Source organism: Pteropus vampyrus, unplaced genomic scaffold (assembly GCF_000151845.1).
Source record: "Pteropus vampyrus isolate Shadow unplaced genomic scaffold, Pvam_2.0 Scaffold51, whole genome shotgun sequence".
Taxonomy (NCBI): Eukaryota; Metazoa; Chordata; class Mammalia; order Chiroptera; family Pteropodidae; genus Pteropus; species Pteropus vampyrus.
Genome location: NW_011888832.1, coordinates 759,661 through 770,268, shown reverse-complemented (window position 1 = coordinate 770,268; position 10,608 = coordinate 759,661). Strand labels below are relative to the sequence as shown.

Below are 10,608 nucleotides of genomic sequence, written 5' to 3'. Positions count from 1 at the left end.
GCCAACTACTTGGTGGGGACACTGATCCCCCCAACTGAGGACAAGGCCTCCAAAGGCTTCTTCAGCTACCAGGGTACGTGCAGGTCCGAGCCCCTGCCCATGGGGACAGGGATGTTCTGCCCACCCATCTGGCCCATTCTGTGTGCCCCGGGAACATGGAACCCCCTGACTCCATGGCCAGAAGCTGCTGGCAGAGCCCCTGCCTGCCTGGGGCCCAGTGAGGGGCCGAGCCTTCCAGGCAGCCCTGACGCAGGCCTTGGTTTTCCAGCGGACATTTTTGTCCAGAACTTGGTGCCCGACTGGCGGGGCGCGGACGGCAGCTTCTTCGGGATGTTCTCCATCTTCTTCCCCTCAGCCACAGGCATCCTGGCAGGGGCCAACATCTCTGGGGACCTCAAGGTGAGCAGCACGCCCATCCCCCCTGCTTCCTGGCCCTGTCCTATGAGGACCTCGCACGGGGCACTGAGCTTGGCCCTGAGACCACGGGGCCGGAGTGTCTAAAATCCAGTCCAGTCCAACTCTACTCAGTCCAAGCCAATGCCACTTACTCCACTCAATTCCGAGACTGTTGGTTGGCATCAGCTACACTCTAGGCCCTGAGGGACAGCCCCAAATGGGTTAGTTTCCTCCCTAGCTCATCTTCGCGGGGCTGACATCCCCCCGGGCTCTCCGCTGTCCTGTGCGGGCAGGCTCCTTGGCTCAGCGTAGGAGGCCCCAGTCCACTGCTGCCCCACCCAGGACCCCTGCCCCCACCCTGAGAATCTACCGCTTTGCCCGTGTCCCTCCTCTGCGCCTTCGCCACTGCTCTCTGGGACCCCCTGCCCTTGTTCCCTCGCCTGACGAAGTGCCGTTCCTCTTTCAGACAACCAACCGCTCCCTCTTTACATCTCCCCCGGCCTTCCTGTCAGAGACATGGTTCCCTGGCATAATGACATCAGGCCACTTATGCCTCTGTCCCCCTGCATCTGGATAACTGAGGCCTCCCTCTGTGTCCCCATTGCCAGCTAAGAGTCCGACACATACTAGGTGCTCGGTACACGTTTGTTGAATGAATAATTCTGAAACGTAGCCAAGGGGAGGCAGGAGAATAGATGTATCAAGAGCTATAAAGCCGGGGAGAAGGAGAGACTGATGTCAGCAGGGGCCCCAGCAGACCTGTTGGGTGGGGTGGGGCTGGAGCTGGGCTTTGAAAGATGAGACAGGAGACAGCGCGGAGCCCTTGCTGGCAGGAGGGTCAGAGGAGGTGGGTACAAGCGGAAGGGATGGTGAGGAGCCTGGCTCGTGCTGGAAACCCTTCTCAGTCTTTGTTCCCACTCAAAAGATCCCCCTTGATGTATTTTCTTAAACGAATTAATAACTGCATTGGAGACGATCTCAAACCCCAGCCTGGCTCTAACTGGATATGCCTGGGTGGGGGGCAGGTGCACCGTGGGGCCTGGGAACTGGAGAGCAGCCGTGTTTCGCTGCCCCCTCCTTTTTCTGGGGAGCGGCCAGCAGAGGCCTGGTCCACCTGTCCTGAGGTCCCTGCAGGACCAGGCTTGTGCTCAGACAGCCGAGTTCCCCTCTCAGCCCTGTTACAGATCATCGTAGCCTTGGGATTTACCTACCTGCTTCATCAAGCTTCTTAGGGTACCACTGGGGCAGTATCAGGCGTAAGGCCCAGGCGGCTGTTTTGGAGCTGGGTGAGGGGCTCCTTTGCTCTGTCCTAAGGCCCTCGAGCCCTGAAGGAGCCCCGCCCTCCTGGATCCAGCCCTCTGCTCATTCGTGGGATGGGGTGTCCTCAGCAGAAGAGCACCTCCCATTCATGGAGATTTTATGCAAGTCCCTTAAAATCTCTCTAGTCCATCTGTGAAATGGGGCTAACATAGCCCGCCTCCGCTTCGTAGGACAGGGAGTGAGAATTCAATGTGCTAATTTAATGCTTAGAACAGTGCCCGGCACAGAGGAAATGCTAGGGACTGGTTGCCAAGGTCATTGTCATTTTTACCATGCGGCCAGCACCGTGCCTCCTTCTTTACAAACATTATCCTTGGGCAGCCATAGGGGCTCATGCCACCATCACCCCCATGTTGCAGAGGAGCCAACCAAGCCTAGGGAGGGTCACGGGCTTGCCCAGAGCCACACGCTCAGGTGGCAGAGGATGCAAGTTTCTAGAACAAAGAGGCCTCAACTTTATCACAACGCCGTTATCATTCAATGGGTATTTTTTGAGCACCTGCTTCCTGCCAGTGTCTTAGGGACACAGACCAGGTGTGGAGCTAGTTGGAATTTCTCTCCCTGCTTTGGGTTCCCATGAACTGGCTTGTGTCCTGTCCTCCTTCATAAGTCCTCTGTGCCACCAGGAAGGGCTCTGAGGGGCCAAGGTCAGGGGTTGCTGCCCCACCCCTGGCCTCAGACAAGGGCAGGGCCTGGAAAGAGGCCCAGAAGCTGCCTGGTACCCCACTTCCTTCCTCCCTCCCCCAGGACCCTGCTGTAGCCATCCCCAAGGGAACGCTCATGGCCATTTTCTGGACGACCGTTTCCTACCTGGCCATCTCAGCAACCATCGGTAAGTAGCCAGCCCAAACCACCGCAGGGGGTCGCAGGGTGGGTGCCTCTCTCTAATAGGGCGAGCTGGGCAAGGAGGACTTGGTGACCCCAGGAAGTAGAGCCTTGGACCTTATCTTCGGGCTACCTTGGTGGCGATCAGACATCTTCATCGTGGGGAAGTATTTTGTGGGGAAGATGGGGATGGAGTCAGACCGGGCTCCTCAGTCCCTTCCAGCCTGAAGTTACATATTCAAGGGTGTGAAAATCCTATGGGATAAATCATGCTGCGATGATAGGAATAATAACGGCAATGATGATGCTCAAGGTGATACCAGCGCTGACTCACCGCGTGCCCGGCCCTTTCTCCGCCTTATCACACTGAATCTGGGCACCGTCATTTCCTCCATTCTACGGAGGAGAAAGCGAGGGCTCAGAGTGGTTCAGCGACCTGCCCAAGGTCACACGGCCACGGAGTGGCGGAGCCGGGCTTTGAACCCAGGCCTGGGCTGTCGCCGCTCGCCTGTTACGGGGGTCCTCACCGGTGCTCTCGCTTCAGTCAGCGCCTCGCGAGGTGAGATGCTCACAGATGGCCAAGGGATATGGCCCGAGTCCTCCTCCCTCCCCAGGCTCCTGTGTGGTTCGCGATGCCTCCGGGGTCCTGAATGACACCATGACCGCTGGCTTTGGCACCTGCGAGGGGCTGGCCTGCAGCTATGGCTGGAACTTCACCGAGTGCTCCCAGCAGCACAGCTGCCGCTATGGCCTCATCAACTACTACCAGGTGCCTGCAGCCTGGGCCAGAGCGCCGGCCCCACCAGTCACAGGGAGGGGCCAGGTGGACCCCAGATGGAACCGACTGGGAAAGACTTGGTTTGGGGGGCTTAGGTCCCAGACTCGGGGGAAAGAGATTCGGGCTCAGGTGGGGGGCCAAGGGCCCAGTCCCTGCCTCAGTGGGCCCTGGGACCCCTGGGTGATGGTCATGGGCTCAGATGGTGGCATCAGGACCTGCCCCTTGCCTGCAGAGGGGACTGCAGTGCCCCAGGTGGGGAGTCCGGGCCCAGGCTCTCACTGTGCGGGCCCTGAACCCCATGTCCATGCAGACCATGAGCATGGTGTCAGGCTTCGCACCGCTGATCACGGCCGGCATCTTTGGGGCCACCCTCTCCTCCGCCCTGGCCTGCCTCGTCTCTGCCGCCAAAGTGTTCCAGGTGAGGCTGCAGAAGGGGGGCAGGTGCAAAGGTCCCCAGGTGACTGCTGTGGAGGCCTGGAGGCACCATGTGACTGGGCTATCTAGAATGGAGGAAAACAGGGCTATGAGCGAACTCCTGCAGGAAGCAGCCACCTTCTTGCAGGATGCTTAAAGAGCACCTGTGTTCCCCGCCCAAACCCTCAGCCTGGCACCCGTCTGCATTTCCACCAGGCCACCTTCACCCGATGCCGTCAGCCCCTCTCGTTTGGCCCTTTCGCTATCTTCCCGATGAGGCGGGGAGGGCGGGGGCATCACTCCCGTTTAACAGAGAAGCAGGCAGGACCCAGATGGGGCAGTGCCCTGTTGAGGGCAAGAGGGAGCCAGCAGGTCTGGTGTCCAGGCGGCTGCAGAGGAGGGGACAGGGCCCGGCCAGCGGGCGAGCAAAGTGTCCTGTGCCCACAGTGCCTGTGCGAGGACCAGCTGTACCCTCTGATCGGCTTCTTCGGCAAGGGGTACGGCAAGAACAAGGAGCCAGTGCGGGGCTACCTGCTGGCCTACGTCATCGCGGTGGCCTTCATCATCATCGGTGAGAGGCTGCCGGGGCACCCAGGGGCCTGACGGGCCATGAGGGCTGTGGGGCCGGGGCTCTCTCCCCTCTGCTCACCTCTGCGCCCAGCGCCCGGCGCCCGGCCAGGCCCGGCAGGCAGTGGGTGCTCCGTGAATAACTCTTGAGTGGGCGAGGCCCTAGCTGGAGGGAGACTTTGGGAGGTCATGTCATCCTGCCTCCTTCCCTCACCCCCAGACAGAGTGGCTCCCACTCCATGCCAGGCAGGCGGACAATCCTATTTTGTTAAGAGGGACCCCACCTGCTTTCCCTGGCTCTGCATTCTCCTGTCCTCGAGGCTGGGACCCCTCCCCTCCCAGGTCTGAATTAGTCCTCAGGCCATCTTTGGAGCACAGGACAAGCTGACTGGCCCCTCCTTGGGAGCTGCTGCAAACAGCTGGATCGAGATCTCTGCAGGGGTATCAACTAGACACACCTCGTTTCTCAGACCTTGCTTGAGCTGACAGGTCCCTTGGACTCCAAGGCGAGGGATGCCCTAGGCGAAAGATCCCAGCTGATCAGTTAGTTAGAGGACCTTCTATCCTGGCTTTGCCAGGTGCCAGTCGTGTGACCTTGGACAAATCACTGCACCTCCCTGAGTCTCGGTTTCCTCCTCTGCAAAATGGGAGCAATAGGGCGGAGCAGGTGTCTCCCGCATGGGCAGGAAGAGCCTGTACTGTATGCGCACACACATGCACACACACGTGCATTCGTATGTGCACGTGCTCACGTGTGCACACTCCCTAGTACTTCCTGATTACTTAGCCAACGAGACAGAACTCTCTAGGAGGGAGGTGGCCACTCCAAGCGAAGATAGCAGCCGTGCCACGGCACAGTGACCTCCTGGCCCCTGCCCCCTGTGCTGGAGTGGGGTGCAGTCAGCGGCTGGCGGGCCTGTGGCCCTGCCACGGCTGAAGCCCTGCTACTCAGGCTGGCATCACCACCTCATGAGACTCACCCTAGCGGTCGAGTCACTTCCGCTCAGGGGAACCTTCCCAGACACGGACACTCCTGGATCCTGAACCAGGTGGGGAGGTAGCAGGGTCACCCCCAGGAGATGGAAACGTCCAGTCAGACCTGATGCCCCCCACCTAGCTTTGCTTCCTGTTCACCCCACAATCTACCCCAGACTCAGATTTGATGTCCTTTTATTTGGGGGCCGGTTCCGACTGGACTGAGGACTGAGGACGGTCACCTCAGAAGCTCTGGGGAAGGGTTCTTGCGGCCATTCAATGGAATCGTGTACAGAGAGGAGGTGCTTGCCTTGTTTTGAGATCCCCCAGAAGCAGGCACCGAGATAAGGATTCATGTGCAAAAGTGTGTTTGAGGGTGCCAGGGGGGTGGCTGGGGAGGGGAAAAGCAAGACAGGGAAGGGAACGAGCCAGTCCTTGAGTGGGTTTCGCTGTGATATGTGATATGGTCTCAGGGTTTCAGAGAAAAAGATAACATGCATCCGGGTCACATTATAAAATGTATTTCTTACTGTAATTTGTGGTCACAAAAAAACTATGACGGCCACTGTCCTGGGTCCTCTCATCACCCGATGGAATCTGCCCTCACACTGCTCTCCATCTGCTTAAAAGCCGGCTGTTTACAGTTCACAAAACATTGGCCCTTTGAGCGTCACAAAACGATGGACCCATTTCACAGACGAAAAGGTTGAGCCTCACCGAGCCTCAGAGGCCGGTCTGGGGTGCCCCGCCCTGCGAGGGAGGGTGCCGGGCGGCTCCTCGGTGCAGCTGCCTGACAGACTGTCCTCCTTCTCTCCGCGTCCCTGAAGCGGAGCTCAACACAATCGCCCCCATCATCTCCAACTTCTTCCTGTGCTCCTACGCCCTCATCAACTTCAGCTGCTTCCACGCTTCCATCACCAACTCGCCTGGTGAGCAACCCCGCCCCCTCCACGGGAGGGGGGCGGCACCGGGGCTGAGGCAGGGAGAGGGGCGTGGAAGGCGTGGATGCAGGTGGGCAGACCACAGTCACCTCGGATGGAAGCCAATTTCAGGCACCATATTCAAATGATAATAATAATAATTAGCTCCAAATTGCTGATGGGCCGGTCCTGGGCCACCTTTTTCATGGACCGTGTAGTGGTGCCCCAGAGTGGTGCCGTGGGGCAGCTGTCCCTAGCGAGGCCCCGGCAGAATGATGTCCTCCTCCCACATTGCTGCCCCTTGGCTCTGCAACAGCCACGGGAGCCTGTGCTGTTGCTGATTGTGGATGTCTCGTGGCCATACTTGTGGGCTGCAGTTGGACGCCTCTGTCTGGGTGTAGCCTGCATCAAAACGCCAGGCGAGGTCCTCCCAGCACCTTCAGGCCCAGCCCCCAGAGGTGGGGTGGGTGGGTGGGCACTGCTGGCTTTGCCGCCAAGGCCCTGCCCAGCAGCACTGGCCCAGGAGGAGGCTCCAGAGTGCTGAGTGTGCCACTGACCTGCGGCCCCACCCAGGGTGGAGACCCTCGTTTCGCTACTACAGCAAGTGGGCGGCGCTCTTCGGGGCGGTCATCTCCGTGGTCATCATGTTCCTTCTGACCTGGTGGGCGGCTCTCATCGCCATCGGCCTGGTCCTTTTCCTCCTGCTCTACGTGATCTACAAGAAGCCAGGTGTGCAGTTTCAGGCCGCCGAGGGACTCAGGCGCCCCCTGGCCCCGTCCCCCGTGAGGCTGCCAAGGGGCTGCCCTGTCCTTCAGCCCAGCTAAAGGGCCTGCATCGTGCTCTGTTCAGTGGCTCCTCTCAGGCCTTCCAGCCTTGTCCTTCCTTGTGGGGCAAGGAGCCTGTTAAAATGTACCCACTCAGAGCCCACGCCTCCACATCTGGATCACCCTCTGGGTACCCAGGATCCCGGAACTGCCTCCTCGGGTCTACCCACCCGAGAGTGGCCAGCCTGCAGGTGTGCACGCCTGGGCCTGAGGTGTAACCAAAGGCTGGCTGCTTGAAGGACAGGTGGACACAGTATGGCCGTATAAGCAAGGGTGTCTACACACATGCAGGCAAGGATGCTGGGGTGACAGTGATCTGGGGGTGGGACGCAGAACCCAAGGGAAGCCTAGAATCCTACATTTGAACCTGGCCTTCCAGGTCATTGTGAAGGTCTGTTTGTCAAGGGAAGAGAATATTCTGTAGAGTTTAATACCTTCGTGTATAAGTTTTGAATATGTAGTCACATGGTGCGTTAGAAACAGATGAACAGGCTGTGCCCGCCAGGGGGCCCTGCTCGGTTCCCGAAGGCCGCCATGCCCCGCTCCGCACATCTGGGGTTTCTAATCTTGTGCTCTGCCCCGCAGGGGTGAACTGGGGCTCCTCGGTACAGGCCGGCTCCTACAACCTGGCCCTGAGCTACTCGGTGGGCCTCAACGACGTGGAGGACCACATCAAGAACTACCGGTGAGCACAGCCTCCGGGGCCCGCCTGGGATCGAGGGCCACCGTGGCCCCATTCTGGGAGGCTCCAGGCCAAGAACTGTCGCCTGACAAGGGCAGACCCAGGGTGGGCATGCCCGCGCCCGCCCCCCCTTCACCCCCACCAACTAACAGAGGTGCAGGAGCACCGCCTGGCTGTCAGGGGACCAGGGTCGACTTTACCCAATGGGGACCAAGCGAGTTGAGCGACCTCTCTGCACCTCAGTTTCCACAGAGGAACATGCTCCCCAAAACGTGAAGGGTTCCATCGGGCGATCTGGTATTGTAATTCCCATCACAGCCATTCATGGGGCTGATGGTGACGAGCCTCTGCTGGGGACTCTGCCGAGCCGATTCCCCACCTCAGTGGGGAGAACCGGGTGCCCAGGACCCATCCCGATTGGATTGTAATGCTAATAAGCAGCTGTAGCTTCATGCTGTGTTGCTGCGCAGAGAGCCTTACGCCACAGCCCTGTGAATGTGCTCCATTCACCGATGAGCACGCTGAGGCACAGAGAGGTTACGCAGCTGGCCCCAGGTCACACAGCTGCAAGCGGCCCATTTCGTCTGGCTCCCGTTGAGTCTGGTAGTGGCCCTTGACCACAACTCTCAGCTGCCTCTTGACCCAGAGGCCGAGTCACCCGCCCAGGTGACACAGTGAACTCATAAGCGGTGGGCCTCGCCCTAACCGGCCCTTATTCTTCCCACTGCCGTGCCTGGCTGGTCGGGCAGGAGGATCGGGAGGAGGAGTGAGAAGAATGGTTTGCCCAGTGGAGAATCTGGTGGCCTGAGCAGGAAGGACAATAGAGACCCAGTGTGGTGGACACTATGAGAGCCGGAAAGGCCCCCAAAGTCGCCCTTGAGTCACAGATAGAAAGATGAGGCCCAAAGTGTGTGGGGTCTTGCTGGAGGCTGTCTAGGAAGGGAGACCCAGGAGGTGATGGAAATTGTGGGGTGCCTGTGTTGGCATCCAGACCCCCATCTGATAGCTCATGCCCTTTTTCCTTCCCCTCCTCAGGCCCCAGTGCCTGGTGCTCACAGGACCCCCCAACTTCCGCCCAGCCCTGGTGGACTTTGTGGGCACCTTCACCCGGAACCTCAGCCTGATGATCTGTGGCCACGTGCTCGTCGTGAGTGCCCCCTGGAGGTGGGGCGGGGCTGTACTCCCGCAGGAGCCTTAGGGTGCAATGTCCACCAGCAGGGACACCCCTCTCCCGTCCCCCGCCTTCTTTCTTTCCTTCTCCTAACTCCGTAAAGGTTACTGGGCACCGCCGAGCCCATGGAGGCAGCCTCTGGGGCAGGAGAGGGGCTGAGTCTCAAGCCGGAGGGCAAAGGCAGCCCCCGATGTCACCTGCCTCCACCCCCCCAGGGACCCCGCAAACAGAGGATGCCTGAGCTCCGGCTCATCGCCAACGGGCACACCAAGTGGCTGAACAAGAGGAAGATCAAGGCTTTCTACTCGGACGTCATTGCCGAGGACCTCCGCAGTGGGGTCCAGATCCTCATGCAGGTTTGGGGTTCCCCTGCAGGCCTTATTACTTGGTCTCACAACCTGGAAGGCAGGACATCCTGAAGGGCCAGTAGAAGCCCCTTTTGCTGCAACAGGGATCCCACTTTTCTTGCCCCCCACCCCGCCCCCAGATATGCTGCTCCAGGGCACTTTCTCCGAGTGCCCAAGACTGGGGAGAGCTGACTCTGAAGCCTGTGGGGACTGCGTGACCTCAGGCACATCTCTTTTTTTTTTTCTTTTAAAGATATAACTTACAGACCATAAAGTAAAATATTAAGCGTGTAGTTTGATAAATGTTTACATATGGAGACACCAGTCAGTGGTGTGAAACCACCATTCCGATCAAGCTCTAGAATGTTCCACCAGGCAATTCGTTTTACTGCTCAGTCTTTCCGTCTGTAAAATGGGATGCATGGATAAAAGAACAATTGTCAGTTCTGAGTCAACGTATGGGAATTCTTTTTTCATTGTTTTAAATATTTCTTAATGCTTTAAAAAAGAGAGCATACAGGGTCTCCTTTTGGGGTTATAAAAATATTTTGGGAGTAGATGGAGGTGATGGTTGCCCAACATCATGAATGTGCTAAATGCCACCAAATTATGCACTTTAAAATGGTTAATTTTATGTGAATTTCACCTCAAAATTTTTAAACATTAAAAAAACTATCAAAGATGATGGATCAGATGACCCAGGAATTCTCCAAGCTTGACACCCAAATTCAAGTCCCGTGTCATGAGAAATAATTCACGAGAGCAGCAGGAGTTGAGATAATCCAGAACTAGTGGGACAGTCCCTGCCTGGGCCCAGGCTTGGAGGGGCCGCGGGGTGTGGCTTGGGCTGTCGCTTCACCTTTCTCGTGGGTGCGTCCAGGCAGACAGGACCCTGAGCTGGGGGATGTCTTTTCAGAGCCCTTAACCGCCCCTAGGAGGGGGCAGCTGGGGCTGAGAGAGCGAGAGTCACCCTAGTCGGAGAACCGGGCCCCTGTGGGGCGTGAGGCCTCACCCCCCGCCTCATCCCCCACCCCCTCCGGGCAGGCCGCAGGTCTCGGGAGAATGAAGCCCAACATTCTGGTGGTCGGGTTCAAGAAGAACTGGCAGTCGGCTCAGCCCGCTGCGGTGGAGGACTACATCGGCATCCTGCAGTGCGTGAGCGCGAGGGGGCGGGGCCTGCATCTGTCTGTCAGCCACGGTCTGTCTGTCAGCTACGGTCCTTCGGGGTTTCCTGGGCCTTGGGAGCTGGAGGGTAAGCAGTGGTGCCTAAGAAGCTGAGTCACTGGTTCAAAGCGGAGGAAGAAACAGACGGACTAAGGGTTCCCCACCCTGACCTGTGAGTCGTGGCCACCAAGATGCGTAGGGAGGGATCAGGCAGGTAACACAGAG

At 58.7% G+C, this 10,608-nt stretch overlaps 1 protein-coding gene across 1 annotated transcript in view; it reads left to right on the top strand.

Moving 5' to 3' along the window:
- SLC12A3 (solute carrier family 12 member 3) overlaps nt 1-10,608 on the top strand; it is a 34,846-nt gene that overhangs the window by 4,914 nt on the left and 19,324 nt on the right. Inside the window, exons 6-17 of the mRNA XM_011360174.2 lie at nt 1-73; nt 269-399; nt 2,464-2,548; nt 3,156-3,310; nt 3,630-3,737; nt 4,181-4,304; nt 6,103-6,204; nt 6,769-6,924; nt 7,605-7,704; nt 8,737-8,848; nt 9,088-9,228; nt 10,264-10,370. Coding sequence (XP_011358476.1) covers nt 1-73; nt 269-399; nt 2,464-2,548; nt 3,156-3,310; nt 3,630-3,737; nt 4,181-4,304; nt 6,103-6,204; nt 6,769-6,924; nt 7,605-7,704; nt 8,737-8,848; nt 9,088-9,228; nt 10,264-10,370 — 1,394 coding nt within the window. The remainder of the gene's footprint in view (nt 74-268; nt 400-2,463; nt 2,549-3,155; nt 3,311-3,629; nt 3,738-4,180; nt 4,305-6,102; nt 6,205-6,768; nt 6,925-7,604; nt 7,705-8,736; nt 8,849-9,087; nt 9,229-10,263; nt 10,371-10,608) is intronic.